The sequence below is a fragment of the Sciurus carolinensis genome, chromosome 8 (assembly GCF_902686445.1).
Source record: "Sciurus carolinensis chromosome 8, mSciCar1.2, whole genome shotgun sequence".
NCBI classification, from domain to species: Eukaryota; Metazoa; Chordata; class Mammalia; order Rodentia; family Sciuridae; genus Sciurus; species Sciurus carolinensis.
The window spans coordinates 94,766,968-94,792,642 of NC_062220.1; the positions used below are offsets into that span (position 1 = coordinate 94,766,968).

Consider the following 25,675-nt stretch of genomic DNA (forward strand, 5'->3'; position numbering starts at 1 on the left):
GTATGGAAGAGAGAAAGAGAAGTTTTAAGAAATGGGTATACTGAAAATATGATGTTTTGATTCTACATATGGATGTCTTCTAAATTCAGAAAGTTAGAGTTTTGTCTCATGGAATTAGTCAATTGAAATCTATATATACATATTTAAAATTTTTAATATTTTTAAATATATATATTGGGGGGCTTAGAATTTCCCTATAAGTTACCTATATTGTATTGGAGGATCAAATCGTCAGAAACTAATGTTATAGTCAGAACTTTCAAAGTTAGACTGAATTAAGATTATGTCACTCTTTTTCACAGGGCAGCAGAAATGACAAATAGCATCTTTCTTTCTGTTTTGATGCAGAAGTGAATATCACTTTATATATGTGTGTTACCATTTTGTACTAGTGGTGAAATCTGTATAGTTGAATTTTTTCTTATATTTGTAATCCTTAATTCAAATTTGAAATTATTTCAAATTGTCACATATGTTTTATTTCATCTTCTAATCTGAAGGTTAGTTTTGCTGGGTATAGGATTCTTGGTTGGCAACCATGTTCTTTCAGAGCTTGAAATATGTTGTTCTAGGCCCTTCTAGCTTTTAGAGTCTGGGCTGAAAAATCTACTGATATCTCTATTGGTTTCCCCCTATATGTAATCTGATGCTTTTCTCTCGCAGCCTTCAAAATCCTATCTTTATTTTGAATGTTAGGCATTTTCATTATAATGTGCCTTGGTATAGCTCTGTTTTGATTTTGTGCATTTGGTGTTCTGTAAGCCTCTTGTATTTGATTTTCCATTTCATTCTTCAGGTTTGGGAAATTTTCTGATATTATTTCATTGAATAGGTTGTTCATTCCTTTGGTTTGTATCTCTGTGCCTTCCTCAATCCCAGTAATTCTTAAATTTGGTCTTTTCATGATGTCCCATAGTTCTTGGAGATTCTGTTCATGATTTCTTACCATCTTCTCTGTTTGGGCAACTTTATTTTCAAGATTAAATATTCTTGCAGTTGCTCTTTCAGCTTATTGGTATGATCATTCATTGCCTGCATTTGCTCTCTTATCTCATCCTTTGCTTTGCAAATCATCTTAATCATGTATAATCTGAAGTCCTTTTCTGACATTTCTTCTACCATACTGTCATTGGATTCTATTAATATAGAATCTAGATTTGTTTGGATCATTTTCTTCCCTTGTTTTTTCATATTGTTCATGTATCTTCCCCTCTAGCAGTGCAGATCTGGGGTATTGCAGATTTCCCCCTATAGGCTTATAGTGGCCCTTTAGGTTTCCAAAACCCTTTCTTTAAGGGGAGATCAATATTAGCAGTGCCCAATTCAGACACTATGCAATCCTAGACCAAACAGCCCCTATGAGGACAATAACAATGAGAATGAGTTCAAATATCTTCAGTAAAACAAACAGATTCGCATTAAGGTCTGCAGTTTCTAATGGAGGAGAAAGAGGATGCAGAGGGATGTAGAATGTAGCTGTCAATGGGATAAGAAAAGAATATACAGAAGTTCTAGATAATAGAAAGGGTGAGAGTGTAATCAAAAGAAATTGGATGTTAGCATGCAAAAAAGGGAGAAAGAGACTCTGAGGGAACAGGTAAACAAAAGGAAAAGAGAGCAAGAAAAGTAAAGAAATAAAGACTTAAAATTTTTCAATAAGGAGAAAAAAGAAAATCTACAGTATAACAGTCATATAGTAATGAAACCTCCCAGAGTTCAGTAGCCTGATGCATGAGAGGTACCTGACGATGAGCTTCAAGCCTCCAGCAGGCGTCTCAGGATGGGATTTGCCCCACCTAAAGATGGGAGCTACGGCTTCCAGGATTATCCAAGATAGCTGCTCTGGCTTCCAAATGTGTTGGCAGATGGGGAGCTGCAGCTCAGGGTGTGGACGTGGTCAGCTGGAGGTCCTGTAGGCAAGGTGCGGTTGGTCAGGCAGGGGTCCTGGAGGTGGGGTGTGTTTGGTGTGGTTGCGGGATCCTGGAGGCCGGGTGCAATCAGTCGGTCTGGAGTCCCGGTCATAGGGCGCAGTCAGTTGGTCTGGGGGTCCTGGCGGCAGGGAGCAGTCAGTTGATGTGAGGGCCCCAGAGGCAGGGAGTGATCGGTCGGGCTGAGGGATCCTGGAGACGGGGCTCAGTCAGTCTGGCTAGGAGTCCTACGGGACCTGACTGTTGTCTCAAAATGGTGGCAGCCTGTACAATCAAACCTGCAGGTACTGTAACAGTGAACTTCCAGGCAACGCAGGCAGCTGGTGCTCCACTGGCAGTTGATGATCAATTTGCTGACTATTGTCGGACGATCGGGAGGTGAACCTCCTGCATTGGTTGATGGATAGGTGTAAGGCAGGCGATGGACAGGCGAGAGGCAGGCAAATGGCAGATGATAGGTGCCTGATGGTGAGCAGTCTGCACTCAAAAAAGGCATTGATATGCTGGCAGACTGCAGGTGATCACAGCAGACAAATGAGGTAAACAGCAGGGGATCGATAAACAGCAAAAACTGCCTCACCAAGAAACAGATATTCTCTGCTTGAAACTGGAGTTACGGAGCGACAAGGAACGCAGCCTCCCTCTAGTCCGCCATTTTGGATCTTGTCACATATGTTTAAACATTTTTTGTAATTTAAAAATATTTTAACATGAGAAGGTGTCTTTACTAAATATTAATCTGTTGATAAAGGTTTATTTAAAAATGTTTCTTATATATGAGTATTTTCATGCTAAAAGAAAATATCAGTTCCACAAATTTTTAACAAGTAAGAGTGGCATAGTCTATATTTAGACACTTAATTTTAGTTTTGTTAGTTTTGGGTGGTAGGGAGTTGTGCTGGGGATCAAACTCAGAGCCTCAAGCATGCTAGGTACACACCCAGCCCTTTGTGGTCAACTTTTGCTTTATATATTTTAGAGTTACATGCATAAACATTTAGGATTATTGTATCATACTGATGAATTGCCCACACCATCTCTGATGACCTTTATTTGAAAGTCTACATTGTTGATATTGTCAAAACAGTTTTTTTATGATTAGTGTGTATTTTTTGTTTTCATCTTTTAGTCTTATCCTCTTTTTGTCTTTATATATCAGATTTATGTTTTGTAAATGTCTTATGGTCTTATTTTATTTAGTATGAAAATGTTTTGTCTTTTCACTGGAGTGTTTAGTCCATTTACATTTAATGTCATGCTAGTGTGGTTGGGTTTAGACTACCATGGGGGGTACAAATTATAGCTCATAGACTAAATCTAGCTTGTAGCCTACTTTTTGTTGTGTAAAAAAAATAACATTATTACATTTGTCACAATAAATGAACCAATATTGATCTTTTATTATTAAAGTTCATCAGTCTATTTAAGTGACTAAACTATTTGAGATAACAGCTGTGCCCATTTGTTTATATATTGTCTATGGCTGCCTTCATGCTCTAATGGCAGAGTTGTAAATTAGTGACAGAGGCCATGTGGTCTACAAAGCCTAAAATGGTAATTGGTCCTTTACAGAAAAAGTTTGCTGATAGTCTTCTTGTTGGTTTTCTATTTGTTTCATCTGTTTTTGCTTCTTTGTTTTTCCTTTCTTGCCTTCTTCAGGATTAACTATTTTGGTGACCCTTTTTATCTCCTCTGCATTTTAGGTATACTTCCTTGTGTTTTTTTTTTTTTTTTTAATAGTTGCTAAAAATTACAGTATGCATCCTTAATCTATTAAAGTTTGCCTTGAAATGTTATACCACATCATGTGCCTTACAACAGAACCTTACAATAGTATAATCCCATTATACTATTTGCCCATCCCATTATATTTTACTTCTTCATTATAAGTCTCATCAAACCTTTTTTTTTTGCTACCAGGAATTGAACCCACGAGCATTTTATCACTGAGCCACATCCCCAGCCCCAGAAGATAGGGTCTCGATGAGTTGCCCTTGTATTCTGATTCTAAAATTTAGATCATCTGTGAATCTAGATCTACTATTAAAATTTTTTTTTTTCCTCTTGGTAAAGGACATATTTTCCTGCTTTTCACATGTCTTGTATTTACTTTTATTATAAACCAAATCTAATCTTTGGTCTATAATAAAAAAAAAATAGTAGAGACTGAACTAGATAGTAACTTGTTCTTTTATCTCCCAGATAGTTTGGATTAGGAGCTGATTCTTCTGATGTAATCAGAAACTGAACTTTGATTGGCTTTGGTTAATTTGGGTTCAATTTTTGTTTCAAATGCCTTGAGAATGAGACCAGACCTCATCTTTGAACAAAACTATGAGGTCTTAAGTATTAACAAATCTACAGGATTTCTTTGCTTTCTAAGCCTTTCTTCAGCTGTCACTTACTCAACAAAAGCCCTGTAGGAAAGAATTGGAATATAGGGAGGGCCAGCTTAGCCTCTGTGCTCCTTGACATACCATCTGCCCTGTAGTCCACATTTAGCCTTTTTTCCTACAAATTGAACCATTCCCTGTTTTGGCTTACCTAGGAAGGGCATTTCTTACTGGAATATGACTGTTTGCTTCCATAGCTCTTTGATATCTTTAAGGAAAATTAGGTTTTTAAAGTTTGTCCATGGGTTTGTATTGTTAGAGTAGAGATGGTGTTTTTTTTTTTTTTTTTTTTTTTTTTTTATGAACTTCACATACTAATTGGAAGTGAAACTCTGAGTACCTAGAACTCCTTTTTTGTGTATCCCTGTTATGGTGCACAGTGAGATAAATTTAGCGGATAGAATTTAGGAATTGTTTCAATGGTGTATATCCATTGCTAGCAATCAGCCAATGTTGAGATTCATCACATGATGACAGTAATGGGATCAGGTCTTAATGTAGGCCAATCCAAATCATCTTCATATTGATCTTAAAACAGTTCTTCAGATATATTTCAACATTAGCCTTCACTGGTAGGTCTAAATTAGCATTTTTAAAAAACTTTTTGTCCTACTGTGGATTGAACCCAGGGGAGATTTACCACTGATCTCTAGCCCCAGCCTATTTGGTTTTTTATTTTGAGATAGGGTCTCACTATGTTGCTGAGGCTGAAGCTAGCCTCAAACTTACAGTCTTCCTGCCTCAGTCTCTCAAACTGCTGGTATTATAGTTGTATGTTACTGCACCCAGCTTAAGTTAGCATCTTCCTACCCTCTGTAATGCAGACTTGCACTGGGTTTGGAATCATTAATTTTGGAAATCTTCCTGCAAATAAAATGTCACAAACCTTGAGTGAAGTTATCACCATGAAAGGCATTAATTCTATATTATGTATATTATAGGGCAACTTTTTTTTTAATCAATGCATAACCTACAAAGTATTTATTGCTGAGATAAATTTTTGTGTGTATGGATTATCCATACACAGAGATGCTCCTTGACTTACCAAATGAGGTTATGTTGTAATAAATCCATCATAAGCTGATAATATTAAGTTAAAAATGCATTTAATATATTCATCCTTCTAGACATCTTCCTTAGCCTGACCTACCTTAAACATTCTCAAAACACATATACATTAGCCTGCAGTTGGGCAAAATCATCTAGCACAAAAGCCTGTTTTACAATAAAGTACTGAGTTATTATATAATTTATTGTACACCAGTATAAAAGTCATGCTGGTGACATTGTGCATGGTAGAGTAACTGTTGGTAACCCTCCTGATTGTGTGACTGACTGGGAGCCATGACTGTTGTGTTGCCTGGCATCCAGATAGTATTGAGAGTCTTGTGCTATGTATCACTAGCTTGGGAAAAGATCAAAATTTAAAATTCAAAGTATAACTTCTACTGAATGGGTATTGCTTTTATACAATCATAAAGGCAAAAACTTGTAAGATGAACCATTGTTAAGTTGCTAGGAGTATTTTCTTACATGTTCAGGTTCCTTTCCTTAAAAAAACAAAAAAACGAAAACAAACAAACAAACAACAACAACAACTTGAGCTGGAGTATAGCTCAGTGGTAGAATGTTTGCCTAGCATATATAAGCTCCTGGATTTGATCCCCAGCACTATAAAATAACCCCACAAAAACCTTGTTTTCATTGTGGCAAAAATGGTATCTGAAAACTTATCTGCAGCAACGGAAAGTGTACCAGTGATTTTTGGAGAAGGTCACAGGAGGAAGCAGGATTATGGGAGGAAACTTTTTGGGGTGATGGAAACATCATTATGATTGTGGTCATGCTCCGTTCAGTTTATTGTGTACTAAACACAGTTCTAAAAAATTACATTCAGTTAAATAAAGAGAACTTAAGTGTAGAATTCAGTGAATTTTGAGTTTTGATAAATACATACACCAACATCAAGGGATATTGCAACATATAAGGGATATAAGCGACATCAAGGGATAGAGAACCTTTCCACCGCTCCCTTTTAGTAATTCCCACCCCACATAGGCAGCCCCTGTTCTCATTTCTATCACCATAGATTGGTTTTGCTTGTTCTTGAACTTCATTTAAATTGGATCAGCGTGTACTATTGAGTCTAACTTCTTCTTGCTTTTGAGATTTATTTATGCTATATATAATAATAGTTCATTGCTTAAATTTTTTTTGATAAAATTCATGTAGCAATTTAAAAATGAACAATTCAGTGGCATTTAGTATATTCAAAATGTTGTGCAACCACTGCCTCTGTTTAGTTTAGGACATTTCCATTCTCTAAGAGTAAAACCCTTTACTCATTAGGCAGTTTCTGCTTGTTACGCACTCACAGCCCCTGGCAGTTACCCAGTGTGCATTGTTTCTATAGATATTAGTCTGGATACTTTATACAGACAGAATCATACAACATGTGACCTTTGGTACCTGGTTTCTTTCCTTTAGTGTAATGTTTTAGAGGTAATCTGTGAAGTATACCTATGAGTGCTTCATTTTTTTTTTTATGATGGAACAATAGTCTGTTACATGTATATGCCAGATTTTGTTTATCTAGTCATCTGTTGGTGCATATTTGAATTGTTCTCACCTTTTGTCTATTGTGAAAAGTGCTGCTGTCAACATGGGCGTACATGTAATTCAGTGCCTGTTTTCAGTTCTTTTGGGTTTGTGCCTAAGGAGCTTGATTGTACAGTCATGTGAATAGTTCTGATTTTAGAAACCACCAATCTATTTTTCACAGCACCTACTCTGTTTGATATTCCCACCAGTAATCTGTGTTCCACATTCTCTATAGCATTGCCAATGCTTGTAATTTTCTCTTTTCAAAATTTTAACCAGCCTTGAGGTTATGACGTGTTGCCCTATTGTGGGTTTGATTTGTATTTCCCCAAGTATTGTTGATGTTGAGCATCTTTTCATGTGTTTGTTGGAAGATACACATGGATATATTCTTTGATATACAGATATACCTATTTTTTTTTTATTGGACATTGAACCCAGGGCTGCTTAACCACTGAGCCATATCTCCAGTCCTTTTTAGAATAGATTTGATTAGAGACAGTGTCTCGCTGAGTTACTTAGTGCCTTGCTAAGTTACTGAAGCTGTCTTTGAACTCTCGATCCTGAGCTGATTTGATTATAGGTGTGTACCACCACACCCAGCCAGATATATATCTTCTTTGAAGAAATGCCTATTCAAATGTTTAATTGGGTTGTTTGCCAAATGTTTAATTGGATTGTTTGTTTGGGTTGTCCTTTTATTGTTTTGTTGTTGAGTTCTTTGGCTTTTCTAAACACTAGACCATTGCATATCACATTTTCTTAATCTGTTCTGTTGATGGACATTTAGGTTATTTCTACCTCTTAGCTATTGTGAGCAGTGCTGCAATGAAGATGGGAATGCAGATATCATTTTAAGAACCTGATTTCAGTTATTTTGGATAAATACTAGAAGTGGAATTGCAGAGTCATGGTAGTTCTGTTTTCAACTTTTGAGAAACCTCCATACTGAAAGGATTTTTAATTCTGATGAAATCTATTTTATTTTTTTCTTATGTTGTTTATGCTTTTGGTATCATATCTGAGAACACTTTGCCAAATCCATGATCATGAAATTTTACCTTCGTGTTTTCTTCTGTCAGGTTTATGGTGTTTGCTGTCATATTTAAATCATTATCCATTTTGAGTTATTTTCGTATATGGTATGAGGTACAAGTCCAGCCTCTTTGCATATGACTTCCTAGTCTTTTCAACCCTATTTGTTGAAGACTGCTTTATGTCTTTGAATGGTCTTGGCATCCTTGTCAAAAATCAATTGGCCATAGATATATGAGTTTATTTCTTGGGGCTCTCAATTCTTTTCCCTTTGTTTATACACCTACACTTGTGCCAGGCTGTTTTGATGACCAGAGCTTTGAATTACTTTTTTATTTTAAAAATTGTATTTATTCATTTATTTATTTGTTATGAGAGATTGAACCCAAGGGCACTTAACCACTGAGCCACATCCCCAGACCTTTTTATTTTTCATTTTGAGACAGGGTCTCACTAAGTTGTTTAGGGCCTCAGTACATTGCTGACACTGGCTTTGAACTTGTGATCCTCCTACCTTAGCCTCCCAAGCTGTTGGGGTTATATGCATGTACCACTGCACCTGGTGAATTAATTTTTTAAATGGGGAAATATAATTTCTTCATCTTTGTTTTGGTTTGGGGGATCTTTTGGAGTTTCATATGGGTCTGAGGATTGGTTTTCCCATTTCTGCAATTCATTGTTCTTTATTGGTGAGTGATAGGTATTATATGAATTTAAGCAGTTGGTCTACTGTTGAGTATATTCTGTTGATGGAGAATGGGTAAATACATAGTCTATTGTTAAATATGTTTTATTTTTCACATTAATTAGGGTTTTTGTTTTTGTCAAGCTGTACAGTGAATTAATTTGTTCTTTAAAAGCATTTGTTGCTAAGGAATCAGTGGATTTTTGACTATGTCTTTTACCTTTAGAAAATGATGTATTTTCTATGCATAATATTCTTTGTTCATGATTTATACATGTTTTATCAAGAAAAATCATCTTCGAAACTACTTGGCAAATAATTTATCCTTTTTATTCACAGGTACCCTTTTTGTCTCCTTTGGAGGGCCATATTTATTTAAAAATAAACTGTCAAGTGAATTCAAGTGTTGAAGAAAAAGGTTTTCTAGTAAGTAGTATCATTTAATCTTTATTTTCCTTTTTCCATTTTATAAAACACAGACTTGGTTACCTGTAGGAATGATTAAGCAATAAATTGATGCAGTAAAGATTTGTTGCATATCCTCTATATGCCAGTCACTGAGCTAGAATACAATAGGCCATAAAAAGCAATCACTCTACTAAGGAGCTTTTAGTTCACTAGCAGGAAATACAAGTGAACAGAGAAGTATAATACACTACTATAGTAGGAGAAAACACAGGGTGCGTGTGTGTGTGTGAGCTGGCAAAATACCTGTCCTGTGGTGGAGAGGGTTAAAGGAAGCTACTGGAAGAAGTAACTTCTAAACTGCTCACTGAATAAGTTAGGGGGAAAGAGAGAAGTTTTCCATATAAGGGGAGCATGTACAGTGACCTGGAGGGCCCTTTCCTCTCTTAGCCCCACCTGCAGAAAAGAAGCATGATACACTTGGACAATTACAGGTATTTCAGGATAGCTAGAACTCCGCATTTGAGTTAAGGGGAGTGGTGGAGGGAGGAGAGTGACTAGGAAGCAAAATATAGTTAGAGGAAATGGACAAAGTGTTAAAGGTCGTTTTAAAGGTTTTGGGCTTTATTCTTAAGCAAGTGGGTCATTTGTAAAGGATTTTAAACAGAGGAAAACACTAAATTTGGGGTTTAGAAAAATCTTTTTTTTTTTTTTTTTTTTTTTTTTTGCGGTGCTGGGGATTGAACCCAGGGCCTTGTGCTTGCAAGGCAAGCACTCTACAGACTGAGCTATCTCCCCAGCCCATGTCTTGTCATTTTGACAGGACATGTGGAACATGATTTGAGAAAGACCAGTTAGGATATAGGTACTATATGTGAGAGATGATGGGAACCACAGGTAGGATGCAGGGAATGGCCCATCAGGCAGACAGGAAGAAGGAAGCAAGCAGACATAAGTGATTTGGCTCTAGGGAGTGGGAAAGCACAAGTCAAAAATGGTGCTCTCTGCTTTGCACATCTGGGGTGGCAGGGCTACTGCTGAGGTAAAGGACCCTTCCGGAAGAGCCAAGTATGTCCCTTCTTCCCACATTTGGGGTGGGAGGTGGTATATTCTCCCCCAACATTTTATTTGAGAAATGGCAAACAAATAGCAATATGGATAGAATTTTACAATGAACATCCATCTACCCACTCTTTAGATTTTATCTTAAACCTGTAACATTCTTTACTATCCTTATTTTATCACATATCTCCTGTCCAGCCATTCTCTGTCATTTTTGGAAGAATTTCAAAGTATATTGTAGACATTAAGGACTTTACCCTAAAACTTAATTGTATTTTCCCTGAGCTTTGACAAATACATAGATCCCGTATAATCCAAATTTCTATTAAGATTTAGACTTTTATCCCAGAAAGTTCCCTCATGCCTATTCCCAGTCAATTCCTGCTTGCAGTGGTAAGTTTTTAATGAGCTGGGTTTTAAACTATTTGAGTTTTAGATGATTAGAGATGTGTTTTCAAAGATCAGGGTTTGGACTCTGGGTATATGTTTTAGTGGAGATAGAGGTTTGAATGTCTGCAGTGTAGTAATGGAAACCCAGGGTCAGTGAGTGAAGCAGACCAGGGGGAGCACTGACATTTAAAGGACAGGCTGAAGAAGAGAAGCCCTCAGAGGAGACCATAGGGTAGGAAATAGAGAATTTAATGTCTTGGTTGCCAAGGGGAGGGAAGAGAGGGGTTGAAGGAGGTAGTGGCCAAATTAGAGAAGAAGCCATCATGACTGCTGGACTCAAGGTGGTCATTTCAGCCTTGGCAAGACAAGCTAGATCACAAGTGGTTCTGGAGCTGATGGGAGGTGAGGAGGGAGAGCGGGAGCAACTCTTGGAAACAAAGTTTGGTAGCAAGTGGGAAAAGAAAGAAGAGTGAGTGTGCTATTTGTAGACGTCTGTAGGGTGAAAGAGGGATTTGGTCCACATTTTATTAGGATGGGAGAAACTTGAGCAACTTTAAATATAAATGAATAACTTCTAACAGGACCCAAAGAAGTTAAAGATAGAAGCCTTGGGCAACCTGAATTAGGATAATTCATGAAGCAAGGCCATGAGAGGGGATGAAATGATCTCCAGCCACAATTCCTGGGATCAGTCTGTTCAGAATTATACTTTTTCTGTCATCAGAGAATAGTATGTGTGTGGAATACATAGAAAATTGTGTTTATGGTAAAAATCTAATTGGTTTTCTCTGTGACACAGAACTTGAATGATATGAGGGATGTTACAGATCATTTTGCAATTACTATTGAAAGGTTCAGAAAGTAGAGCTAGACGATTAAAAAAAAAGCTCACATGGCCTAGGTAAATCAGACTTCATAAATCAGACTTCCTACAGATATCATGCAAGTTTTTCCTTCCTTGCTAGCTTCTTCAGTAATAAATCCAGTAGGTGGCACTAGATAGTCTTGAAAAGCATTTTAAAATAAATTTCTGAATTTAAAGCCATGTTTACCTACTGACCTTTTAATGTAAATATTTTTACATTTTATTGTAGACACCCTTAACAACTGATAGGTTTTATTCTAGTAGCCAGTTCATTTGCATATAATGTGTGACCTATTTAATTTTTGAGCTATGCTCTTAACTAGTCTTGAATCCTAAAGCCATTCTTATTATACCCACAGTCACAGAAATGAAGAACTCAGAACTCCCTCATATAACTCTGTCCCCTGCCTAAACAGTACATTTTAATCACTCCTACCTTTTATAAAAATTAGAGATTGTAACTGAAATGAAAGCTATTTGGTTCAGTTTCCTTTCCTGCTGTGCCAGAGTTAACTGGGAGGAATCCTATAACTAGAGACACTGGTACCTGGCTCTGAATCAGTGTGGGTTCAGCCTAACCTTGACTGATGACACCAGAAAGGCGTTTTGGACAGGCAGCTAGAAGGTGCCACCAGTTTTGCCTTGTGATTGTGTGTTGTCACTTAATTTTTCCCAACCCTCATTTCCTCAGCTATAAAGATGAAAAGCCTGTCTTATTCGTCTCTAATCATAGTAGGATATGATAATAACTGGCCTGTTCTCCACCAGCACTTCCCTTGTCTATTACCTTCATGATGTAAAAGTGCACATAGACACAGGAGGGAGCTTGTGAGTCACCTGTATTAACTTGTGCTTGGGATGGAAATAAAATAACAAGATTTTTTTTCTTCCTTAACTATGAGGGTGTTGTTCAGAGAAGCATGTGTTGGGAAAAAGCATGAGCTAGGGGGCAGAACAAAGGTAGGACAAGAGGAATATGACTGGACCTCATAGATTTGAGGTTTCTATCTATCATGGAAACATGTCATACAAGCTGCCTTTGCCAAATTCACATAAATCAGTGAATTTGAGAGTATTGCAGGGTTGGTATAAGGATTCATTGAGTTAATGTACAAACATGTTCTTGGAATAGTGCCTCACGGCAAGAATCAAATAATACTGTTGTTTTTTCAGCTACCCAACAATCAGAAAGGTAAAGTTGTGACTTAAAGGTGTAGAAACCTTGATGCCTTCTGAAATCAAACACAAAGATGCCTTTGGATTATCTGCATTGGGGGACAGCGTAGTAGGACCTACCCCTTATTTTTATAGTTTTATGGATATGGGCTAATCTCTTTATACTTAGTGTCTGTTTATACTTAGTGTTGTGCTACAACAGGAAAACTTAATATTTGTGACATAGACTAGATGAACTGAAATATTCATTCTCTGACCCTTCAAGGAAAAATTTTGCCAACCCATGATCTTCAGCATTGTTACATTTTTTTTTCCTTGCTTTTTTTTTTTTAATGTAAAAGTTCCTAAAGGATTTTTAAAATTTAAAGTGAGAACTTTATATAAATTAGGACTCTGTTAACTACAACTGAAAAATAGCAGAGGAAAAGCCTCCCAACTTCTACTTATATTATTTAAGTGGACGTACTTGCTCATTACCTGTTTAGGAGTTTGGTCTGTAACCAGCACTACTATTCACCTATCCTTATGATGCCACCTGCATTCCCAAAATGCTTGACTGCAGGGAGATGCCACTTCCAAGTACTCCTCATGGCCAGGCAGTGGATTTAAGTGTTATGATGTTTATCACAGTAACCCATCAAGGCCTATGATCATGAGTCAACTTTTCTAATCCTTTTAGAAAATCTGTTGTAAATGGGAATAAAATGCCAGTCTTCCATATGAAGATAGGCTTAACTTAGTATCCTGTCACTAGTTTTTTAATGTTAGAAGACATCATTTTTTCATTTCATTATACTTTTCAACACTTGCACTTCTCTTTTGTTTAAGGAACTTTTGGTGAGGGAGATCATGCTTGTGAAAACTCTGAAGTTATGTAGAAATGTTTATTTGAGGTTAACATCTAGGTGTTATTAAATTCTTTTAAGTGATATTAGTTATCTTCTGATGTGAACAATCTGCAATTTTCATTACTAAAGTAAAAAGATATGATAAAAATCATACAAATAGATTTTGACATGAAATGTGACAACATGAAGTTGAAGATACAGAACTGGCATTTCATAGTTTGGTCATTTTCCTCCAGTTTCTCAAGTCAGCATTTCAATTGACTTTTCCAGACCATATTCGAAGACGTTAGTGGTTTTGGTGCCTGGCATCGAAGATGGTGTGTTCTTTCTGGCAACTGTATCTCTTATTGGACTTATCCTGATGATGAGAGGCGAAAGGTAATTTAAGTAGTACTGATCAGTGGTGAAAAGCTCTGATTGGTTTCCATGTGGTGTTTCATGCAGGTGTTCCCTCTGTTCCCTCACCTACCCAGTTGCTCCCTTACATGTACTTACAAGCCAATAAAATGTTCTTGCTGCAGTCCTCTCTGTGTGAAGAGTTTATATCCTGTCCATTGCTTATGATTTGATCATAAGTTTTCCTTCTTTTCTCTTGGAATGTTTCACAGTACTTCTGTTGACATTTTCAGTTGGAAATATGTTTAATTCTTTTTTATATTTTTCCTGGGACAAATCAGTAATAGAAAACCAGCTATAGAAATACAATGGGCACAATGGAATATTATTCAGCCATAAAGAATAATAAAATCATGGCATTTGCAGGTAAATGGATGGAGCTGGAGAATATTATGCTAAGTGAGATAAGCCAATCCCAAAAAACCCAAGTCTGAGTGTTTTCTCTGATAAGTGGATGATGATACATAATGGGGATTGGGGGAGAGGGTAAGGGAAGAATGGAGGAAGGATGGATTATGTAGAGGGAAATGAGGGGTGGGAAGGGGGCGGGGGGAAGAAAAGATAATGGAATGAGACAAAAATCATTACCCTATGTACATGGATGATTGCAAAAATGGTGTGACTCTACTTCGTGTACAATCAGAGAAATGAAAAGTTATACCCTACAATGAATCAAAAAAAAAAAAAGAAAGAAAAAAGAAAGAAAAAGAAATACAGTATTTTGGTATTGTTTATAAAACTTAATAATAAGGTTTTGTTTAACAAATTGTATCTCATTTTAAGAGAACTTAATGATATTGCTGAAGTATATTATTTATTATCCCTGACTAGAAAACAGAAATGAGCTGAATTAAGGAAAACTATCCATAATAGATAATTATTATTTCTATTTTGGTTGTATATCCTTCTCAACTTAAAATATCTAAAATATAATAATAATTATATTTTCATTTATGAATTTTTTTGAAACAAAAAACAGCACTTTTTTCCTTTGTCTTTTTTTTTTCCCTCTTGCGCTGGGGAATGAACCCAGGGCCTGAGTATACTAGGCAACCATGTACACTGAGCCACACCTCCAGCCCAAAGCAGCACTTTTTATTTGATTATATGTGTTGACATCTTTCCACATCAACAAAGATACATCCATAATGTTGTGTTTAGTAATTATTAAGTAGTATTACATTTTGGTCATTAAAATTATTAGTATTTTAAGAATATATTGTGAAGTGTTTAAGATATTCAAAAAGGCATAAAAGCCATCATTTCAGTCAACTTCAGTTATCAGTCCAGTTGAAGCACTGTATGTAGTTCACCACCATAGAGATAACCATATGCTAAAATTGCTTTGTGTTCCTATGTATTTCTTTGTCATATATGTGTAACATGTTATTGCAATTGCATATTTTTAAACATTATACAAATAATATGCTGTAAATATTCTACAACTTGCTTTTTGAGGTCAATATGTTATGTAAAGTTAGTCTAGGTAGATATGTGTAGGTCTAGTTTCTTTTTATCTGCAGTATAGTATTCCATTGTAAGACCACATCATACTTTATTCATTCTCCTACTTAGAAATGCTTAGATAATTTTTACATCATTGCTATTTCAAGTAGTACTGGTGCTTCTTAAATACACGGATAAGAGTTTTGGGTTGTAGGATTTTTCATATATTCAGCTATTTCATCAAATGATTCTCGAAAGTGGTTGTACAATTTTCTGTTCCCACCAAGATGTCTATGTTTTCCTATTCTTGCTGACACTTGATATATCAGCCTTTTAAACTTTTGTGAGTATGACAGATGCAAAGTATTATCTGTTATTTTATATATCCTTGATTACTAGAGGAAGCATCTTTTCTTATGTGTGTGGCCATTTATATTTTCTCTTCTTTCGTTTTATTTTTCTATATATTTTAGCCATTTCCATCTTTTTTTGTAAATTGTAATTATATTTCTTTAGTCTTTGGCTTGGCATATTTTTTATCATTACAGGGTTTTATTCCTTACCGAAGTTTTTGATGTTAAGGAAATAAAATCTGTTAACCTATTGTGTTGTTTGTTTTGTGAATTGAACCCAGGGCCTTGTGCATGGTCAGCAAGCACTCTACCACTGGGCTATATCCCCAGGTCTTTATGTTTTTTTGAGTCTTAAGAAAATCATTCTTTCCCTATAATCAAAAAAATTTCTCTTATATTGCCTTCTACAAAGTTTTATACTACCCACTTAATTTATCTAGAATTGATTTTTGTGGAGGAGGGACTGGATAACAAATTTTGCCAGCATTATTGAATGGTCAATCCTTTCCCCACTGATTCACAGTGCCATTTCTGGCAAGTATTAATATATTTATGTATATATCTAAGATATAATTATGGGTAGGTTTATGTTTTAGCCTTTCTATTCTATTTCCTTTTCCCTGTTTTTTCTCTATCCCAATCACAATAACTATGGTTTAAAAATAAATCTTAGTACCTGTTTAGGCAAGTCTCCTAATTTATTCTATTTTTTTTTTTTTTTTTTTTTTTTTTTTTTTTGTGGTGCTGGTGATCGAACCCAGGGACTTGTGCTTGCAACGCAAGCACTCTACCGGCTGAGCTATCTCCCCAGCCCTAATTTATTCTTTGTGTGTGTGTGTGTGTGTGTGTGTGTGTGTGTGTGTTGGGGATTGAACTCAGGGACACTCAACCACTGAGTCACATCCCCTGTCCTATTTTGTATTTTATTTAGAGACAGGGTCTCGCTGAGTTGCTTAATCCCTCACTTTTGCTGAGACTGACTTTGGATTCGTGATACTCCTGCCTCAGACTCCTGAGTCACTGGGATTACAGGCATGTGCCACTGCACCCGGCTCCTAATTTATTCTTATTCAACATTGTATTACTCTTTTTAACGCTTGCTTTTCTCTCTTTCTCTCTCTCTTGCACATGTACATACATGAAAATGTATATATTTTGCTTTTTAAAGTTAAAATATTCATATATACAAAACAATATAATGTACTCTTAGCTTTGGTAAGTATTAATTTTCAAGTTTAATTTTTGTCTCCAAAACATACTTATTATTTTTCTTGTTTTGCTGAGGTATTTTAAAGCAAGTACCAGGCTTCATATTAAATCATTTCATCTGTGTGAGCCCAGGCTATAGGTTCCTACATTGGCAAGTGCCCCAAGGGTAACCAGGGTTACAGGCTAGCTTACTATTCAGCACTCTCTCTTCCTCATTGATTTTGGCTTTGATGATTTCTTTTATTCTTTTAAATTCAGTTATTTAGAATTTTTGAGGGATTATACAATAGGAGGATTTTCATATTATTTAGTTTTCCATATTTTCTGGAAACATTGCATCACAATTTACTTATATGGCCTCCATTACTATCTATTAATTTGTTTTGAATTTTTTTTCTGTTGTGAAAAAATAGTGGCTACATATGCATAAACATCTTTGTTTTCTTATATATTTGCTCAGTACAAATTTCTTTTAAGTAGAATTGTAGTTCAGAATATGCTTACTTGTAATGCTTTTTGATAGATGTTATCTAATTGCTAGCCAGTCTTAGACCATTTTATATTTTTGGGACTAATCAACAGAGGATTTTACTGTTCTATGCAAACTTAGCCCATCTATGGTTTTGAAATCTTATGTTTTATTTTAATTCTTAAAATTACTAAGAGATTTGACAGTTTTATTGGTTTCCCATTTTGGGGACCATTTGGTCTTATGAATTTTTATCTCCATTTAGTTCACATAGCATGGAAATGACTTACCTTCCAATTGCTTGGCCTTATCTTTTAGAGATACTAAAAAATATTTACTCATAAAGCAAGATGTCGAGGCTTCCTTTTATTGAAAGGGGAGAAAAGGGTGAGGTATAGGCAAAAGGGAGTTGAATATATTTATCTAATTGTTGAAGCTGGTTGAGGTAGGGGATTATATACTGTTCTTTATATTTTCTGTTTGAAGATTTCCATAATAGTGGTTTTGTTTTTTTTTAGGTTCATAGAATAGAATAGTTAGTAAAAGCCAACAGTTGGTATTTTTGGTTTCCATGTTTACGACCAGCAAGAAACAATAATAAATATTGAATATGTTCCTTCAGCCCCAGTGTAAATAAATTTTAACTATTTTTAAAGAAGTTTTTAATTTTAACTGACAAGTAATGACTGAGTCTATTTATGGGGTACAATGTAATGTTTTCAATATATGTATACACTGTGCAATGTTCAAATCAAGCTAATTAGAATATTTATCACCTCAAATATTTATCATTCATTTCTGCTGAGAACACTTATAAAATCCAATTTTACTATTTTAAAAATATACATTATTATTATGTGTAGTTATTATGCTATGCAATAGAATTTATTCCTCTTGCCTAACTTTAACTTTGTTCCTGTTGATTTATTTCGCCCCTTTCCCTGTTTACTCCCTTCCCTTCCCCAGCCTCTGGTAACCACTGTTCTACTCTCTACTTCTATGAATTTGACTTTTTTAGATTCCACATGTAAAAGTGAGATTATGTGCTGTTTGCCTCTCTGTGCCTGGCTTATTTCACTTAACATAGGTACCTCTAGGTTCTTCCATGTTATCCCAAATGACAAAATTTCCTGTTCTCTTTTAAGGCTGAGTAGTATCCCATTTTAAAATTTATTCATTTGTTAATGGACACTTAGGTTGTTTCCATATTGTGGATATTGTGAATAATCCTGCAGCAAACATCAGAGTGCTGACATCTCTTTGACATACTGATTGCAGTTCCTTGGGTATATGCCCAGTAATGGGATTACTGGATTTTATGGTCATTCTATTTTTAGTTTTTTCAGGAACCTCCATACTCTTTTCCAAAATGGCTTTTTTTATTTACAATATCACCAACTGTGTGTGTGTGTGTATGTGTGAGTGCATATGTGTGGGCTTACAAACAGTTGTTCTCTTTCATCTTTTTGATACTAGCCAATTTAACAGGTGTGATGTGATATCTCATCGTAGTTTTGATTTACATTTCCATGATGGTTAGAAATTACTAGGGCATTTTTTCCCCATATATTTAATTTCCCATTTTAGGGAAATTTAACTTTTAAATTAATGGCTTTTTAATTTTAATTTGTAACAACTTAAATACCGCTTAATGCTTATTGACTTAGTTTTGTATGTTCTACTAATATATTTTAAATTTATTTTTAAAGAATCCCATAGGAAGGATAAATCTGGCCAATTGTACCAGCCATCAGATAGAACCAGCCAACAGAGAATTTTGTGCAAGACGAAATACTTTTGAATTAATTACTGTCCGACCACAGAGAGAAGATGACCGAGAGACTCTTGTCAGCCAATGCAGGGACACACTCTGTGTCACAAAGTATGTATTAGCCTTTTATTTTTTCTGTCAACTAAGTAATTGATTACCCATGTTGTTCTTACCACTGTGAGAAATATCAGATGATCTTTTGACTTTGGAAAGGGAACAGCCATAGTGAGGAAACACACACAGCAGTAAGAGAACAATCTATAAACTAATATAGTGAAGAAGTATTTAACATTCAGGTTATATCCCAGCTAATCATGTTTTCTAATATGCTCACAGTGTAAGCATTTTCAGGCATTTTTAGTCTTTGGGTTAAGTTTAGAGATTTCGTGTGTAGCTGAGAAGTCAAGCTTTATTTAAGAAAACTTGATATATTCCTTCCTTTTCATTACAGAAATACCCTCATTTAACCCAGTGATTTACAAAAACAGTCTTATTCTGCAGATTCCTGGTTGAAGGTTAAGAGAATAAACTCTTGGGAATATCACTTTTTTGATAACCTTTAGCTTAAGATGCAAAAACTTATTGCTAAGGGTCTAACATAGCTTCTTTTGCATGAATGATCCAAGAAGTTTGAAGACTCACTTCAATGTACAGAGTTCTAATTAGGCACAAAAGTTAGAATTTGACAAAAATCTTTGTTTATCAGACTGCTGCTGGATATTGAGGGCAAGGGAGATGGTAGCCTTAACTCACTGAGTTCCAAATATGAAAATCTTAGAAAGTTGCAGCCCAGAGACATTATACCAAAATAGAACAGTGCTCCCCAGAGCCTGCCAATTTATTTTAAAATAACCAGGGGACCCATTTGGAAATTCTTGATGAGTAGATTGCTTCCAGATTAATACATGTTAGCTCATCCATTCCTTTCCTTCAGGGATGTTCAACAATAGTGTCAGAGAGGACAGCAGAGGCAAAATGGGTTTATGATTATTTTGCTTGATAGCTGCCACATGGCTGGTCATTGAGAGAACCAAAGTTCAGTACCTAAATAGTTCTGACCACAACAGCCCACTTTATCTCTTATAAATCTTACTCATAATTTTTCGTATAATCTTTTCATTTACTTGCTGCATAAACCCTTCTATACCTCTCCTTGGGACTTCCCCTGTAGTAGAAGTGCTAGATTGCATGTTGTTCTAATTATTCTGTTTGTTTATGTGCAGTTTTTCTTACAATATCATAATTTGGTTGTGTGCTGCTTTTGCCCAAGCATATTCTCAGTTTCTAGTCATGGCCATCTTCAGCTTTGCTTGGGGGTTTAAAAGTTATTTTACTTTTTTGATCATAACAATAAGCTACACTACACATTTAAACTAGAAATACCTTATCACATGTGGAGGCAGTATTTTGTAGTGGAGCTTTGAAGTCAACAGACCTAAGTGGGCTTTTTTTATTTGTTTTTGGCACTGGGGATCAAACCAGTAAGCTACACCTCTGGTTCCACAAACCTAAGTTTAAATCCTGACTTGGTAACTTAATAAGTGTAACCATGGCAGGTCACTTAACTTTGCTAGTTCCCTGAATTCTCCTATGTCAAAAGGGAAAAAGAAACTCCATAGAGTAACAATAGAGATTAATGAATGGATACACTTAGCATAGTGTTGAGCCCATGGAATGAGCTCTACAAATGGTCACTTATCCAAGTAATATTCTTTTTATTAACATTTATGAGGTGGTATTCATTTTTGCACCATTTCTAGTATAAATGAGAAATTGTGAAGGCACAGAGTGAGTACAGTATAAAACCCTTTAACAGCTAGCTATTCTCTAGAAGGATGGTCCGGCTGGGACTTAGGGAACTCCCCCTTTCCCTACTCTTGCTCACCCCATCAACTAGTTATTCATTCAACTTGTAGCTACATATGGATGCAAGGAAGAGATTTCTAATATGACAAAAGTCTTAGAACCTTTAGATAATTTAAGTACCACCGTGTTCTACCAACAGAGTAGGACAAAAATAATGGGTAACACTGCACAGTAGCATCACCTGTAAAGGCAGGTTAAGATCCATGAGCGTCCAGCTTTCAGGGAGCCTGAGTCTCAAGGATATTGGTATCTCAGATTTGGGCCTATGGTGATCTTATTAGGAAGCTGCCTATACTCAGTGGGTGTCCCACACTGCTGAATTACCCAGTCCAGACTGCCTGTATGTAACACCTTCTTTGGTTGAAACATTTACCAAATGTAGTTAGTGTGAGTTATATCAGCTAACCACACTGGGGATAATTTTACTGTATTATACTTAGAGAAAAACCTCATTTTGTGGCTCTTGATTAACATTCACTAGAAGATGTTAAGAGTAATTCTTTTTACTGGTTTATTTAGGCATTTTTTTCTTCTTGTTTTTCTTAGCAAGGATACTTGAAGGTATGGAATGGGGTGGAAGATATTCTGACCTCTGTTTGTTTGTTCCTGTAGGAACTGGCTGTCTGCAGATACTAAGGAAGAGCGAGATCTCTGGATGCAAAAACTCAATCAGGTTCTTGTTGATATTCGCCTCTGGCAACCTGATGCTTGCTATAAACCTATAGGAAAGCCTTAAAAATGTTTCTGTACCATGTAGAGGTTTTTTTGAGCTGTGTCATAAATGTATCTTAAGAAAACACATTTAAAAGCATCAGATTTGCTGATTGCATTTAATGCTTTAAATAAGAGGGTTTGTGCAAATATTCACTACATATTATGCAGTATTTATATCTTTTATATGTAAAACTTCAACTGATTTCTCATCTCTCATTCATAAATAATTGGAAGGCAATTCATTATAGTTGACTTTGATCAATCTAAATAGAAAAATCTCATTGTTCTAGAAATCTAATTATCCAGATATTCACGACAATTTTTTTTTTTTTTTTTTAATTTGGAAGCCCTGAGTTATCTTCTTGGAGCAGTGAGTCTCCAAATAGCAAGGTCTTCCAGGGGTTGGAGATAGAAACCCCTGGTTTGGTGATCCCTTCTCTAGCTTTGGTAGTTTTTTGAAAGCTTGTTACCAGGGTACTGAAAAAAATGTTCTTCTAAGGGACTTTACAGAAACATTTTTAGTAATGGAGATGAGAACTTTTTCAAATAGCAAATGTATGTTAGTTTAAAGCTTGAGGCTGCATTTAAAAAGAGATAAAGACATAGGGAGCATTTTGTGAGATTTGGGGGTTAAATATTTTATATAGAAGAGTTAATAATCACAAGGTTTATATTTCCCCAGTTACTATATATGCAGTGTGGTGCACATTTTTCATAGAAGTCAGGCTTTATTGAAATAATCATTTTTGCCATGTAGCTTATAGACTTCTCAACATTACCATATTAATTATTTCTGCTCCTATAACAAGAACAAATGTAAAATTGAAGAATCTTGATATTAAAAGAAATACTTTTACCAAGCTGCTATGGACTAATACTTTGTTTGCCAAAGTTCTTGTCTTTTTCTTTTTTTTTTCCATGTCTATGTGTGACAGTGTCTTGAAACTATCTTGAAATTATTCAGAAAATTATTATGTCATGTATTACCTTTAAAAACCTAATACTTTTTTATTATAAAATATGTAAAACATAGTCTCAACTTTTAAATACACTGAATTTTTTCTTTGAATTGTTAGAAGTTGTTGATGATTTCATTTCTAAACACTAAATTCTGTCACCTGTCATTTTATTTTTTATTCTTTCAAATGTGCTTTTTCTTATGTATGTTATAAAAATATATTTTATGACCTCTACCTAAATAAATAATTGTAAATGGCTTATGGAATTGGTTATTTAAGAAGTATTGTGTGTGCTGCTCTGTATCTCCAGGCTCTGGGACTTCTTGAGGGAATTATCCTGACAGTATCTCATCTTTTTGTCTCTAGCCCAGAGATTAGCTTATTGTGTGATCCCAGGGTTGCTGTTAAATGTGTAGATGGATGGAAGGCTTCCTTTCTGAGGCATATCAGCAAAATGTGAAATTAGATGTGCATTTGAGAAGCTGGTGGATGATTCTTAAGTGTTTAGTAGAGACTGAGTAGATGAGGGACATCAATGCCAAAACAGAGCATAGGTGTGATGAGGCCAATCAGATGGTTCCTTATTTTTATTGATAGACTTGTATTTATTTTTGAACAGTCACTGCATATGGTGGTACACAATTGAAGAGGCACAAAGAAGTTAAAGTGAAAAATCTTATATGTCATAACTACTTGTACCTGTTTTTGTGTGTCTTCCCAGAGGACACTAAACATATTACTTGATAGATTATATGCATGTTACCTAGAGTTATAGTCTCTAGTTCCATATGTGCTATTTATTATAAGTTAAAGAAAAAAAAACCAAGAGTACCTATCCTTTAGAGATTGTTCCATGTTAGTATATATAAAGTATATACAGTTCAATTTAGGAAGAAATTTAGGTTAAGGTGATTATAGAAAATCAAGGTAGAAATATTCCACCAAATAATGGAAAATACTAGACTGACATTTTCACTGTCATCTGTCTAAAGGGACTTTATTGAAATCATTACAGTGGATAAGATTATTCAGGGAGTATAATGTGGAAAGAAAAACAAAAATTAAAGAAACACTGTTCTTTAACAGAAAAGGGAGTAGCAATAATTATCCTCTGTGAAAAAAGAATAGTAGTGTAGTCTCGTGAAGACCCGTAAGATTCTGACCACAAAATCAGAAGACAGGTTAATGAAAATGTGAACTCATGTTTGCAGCAGTCAATTTAATAAATAAAATGATTTAGGTAAAAATCAGGTTATAATAAAATTTGTGATTGCATAAAAAAGAGTCCTTGGCTGGGGTGTGATTCAGTAGAGCATTTGCCTTACATGCCTGAGGTTGTGGGCTCAATCCCCAGCACTCCAGACAAAGGAACAAAAACCCCTGTCTTACAAATGTGTATAAAGAAGGGCAAAATATAGGCAGCAGATGAGGAGAAAATAGTCACAAAACACTAATACTTAATAATCAAAGAATTAATATGCAAGACATATAAAGAACTCCTATGATTTTCTATCATTGTTTGATCATTTACCATGTGCCAGGTGTTATTCTTGGTATTGTTGCATTATCTCATATAATCTTTACATGACTATGAAATTGGCCTTGTCACAAAAACTTAGGTAGCTTTTCTGAGGCCACACAGACCTGGATGCAAACCCCACACTCTACTCCAGAATTCATATACTGTATTATTACACTGTGCTATTTCTCAAGTTAGTACAAAAGTTTAACTTAGAAGAGAGCAAGGCAACTTTAGGTAAGGAATCACCAGTTTATACCCTTTATAGTTGCATAGCTTTCGTAACTTTCAGGAATCTTGCAAACATCCATAAATTCTAAGTTTATTTATTATAAGCAATCCTTTACCATCCAAGACCCACTAAAAGCATTCCTTAGATAAGTCCTCTTAGCAAATATCATTAGTCTATTTACCAATAGGTCCAGTTTTCAGCATGTTTACAAGAAATTTAGAACTTTAGCTTATTAAGTCCTTTCCCAACTCCTTAGACAAGCTTGCATGTGAGCAGAGAGAAATATAAGGAATGAGCATTAAAATATAGTTTTTAAAGGAAAAACAAATAATGTGAAAATTCATCAACAGGGAAGAAAATTAAAAAATAATCTTCCAGTCCATTAAGAGGAAATTATGGTATACTTTTCCCACAAAACATTATATATTGTCCCAGTTGGGCTTTTCCCTTAACAACCCAATATCCTGTAGCCTCTACTGAGTCTTCTACTTACTCAGTTTTTCATCCTGATTTTAATTTTCAAAGAGTCCATAAGTTCATATGCATGAGCAATATATGAAAATATTTTCAATGTAAACAAATCAATCTTAGAAACAGATTCCAAAGTCAAAGCATTCCTCCACCTAATGCTGCTTCCAACTCCTTCCCATTTGCAACTTGGTGTGGTTCCTCCCATATTTTTATCTCTAGCCATGTGCTTCTGTTATGGGTAGTTTCATTTTGCATTGCATATCCCTTTTTCCCACAAATTGTTCTGGATCTTTTTCCAAGTTTTTATATATTCAGGCTTGCTTCATTCTTTTTGATCACTACTTGGCGTTTCGTGGGAAAAGTATACTGTAATTTCCTATTAATGGACTTGAAGATTATTTTTAATTTTCTTCCCTGTTGATGGATTTTCAGGTTATGTTCGGTTGTTTCTTTTAAAACTGGGTGATAGGACCCAGAAGAGAGATGGAATGTAGAGCCCCATGTCAGCAATCAGCAATTGTCATGGTAACTTTTTAAGTACTAAAGAAACAGGGTACCTGAGGCAGCTGTGGAATGATCTGTAGGCCCTTCTTGTGACTGGCCAACAGGAGACAAATCAAGGCAGAGGCAACTGTAGTATGGAATAATCGAGCAACTGCTTCAAAATTTGAAGTCAGGACAAGGCCAGCCTTAGCCCCCAAGGAGACTCTGCAGAGGCATGTAGGGCAGAGATTTCTAATCTCTGAGTATAAACCCTAAGAGACAAATCCTCCCTTCCATCATTAAAGGACATTTTTACTGGGATTTAAAATACAGAATTTTGTCTGAAGCTTCCTGGAAGGCTAAGTAATTTTTATCTGTTTAGCTTACTCCTTGAGAAAC

The 25,675-nt window shown here is 35.5% G+C and overlaps 1 protein-coding gene across 3 annotated transcripts in view; it reads left to right on the forward strand.

Moving 5' to 3' along the window:
• The window catches only part of Anln (anillin, actin binding protein), a 72,812-nt gene extending 50,034 nt beyond the window's left edge, over positions 1-22,778 (forward strand). Inside the window, exons 22-25 of one of the 3 annotated variants that reach the window (XM_047562776.1) lie at positions 8,982-9,068; positions 13,659-13,766; positions 18,971-19,143; positions 21,511-22,778. In XM_047562776.1, the coding sequence (XP_047418732.1) occupies positions 8,982-9,068; positions 13,659-13,766; positions 18,971-19,143; positions 21,511-21,634 (492 nt within the window). In that variant the 3' untranslated portion in view covers positions 21,635-22,778. The remainder of the gene's footprint in view (positions 1-8,981; positions 9,069-13,658; positions 13,767-18,970; positions 19,144-21,510) is intronic. The other 2 variants (XM_047562775.1, XM_047562777.1) reach the window with 2 other exon arrangements.
• Positions 22,779-25,675: the final 2,897 nt, after the last annotated feature.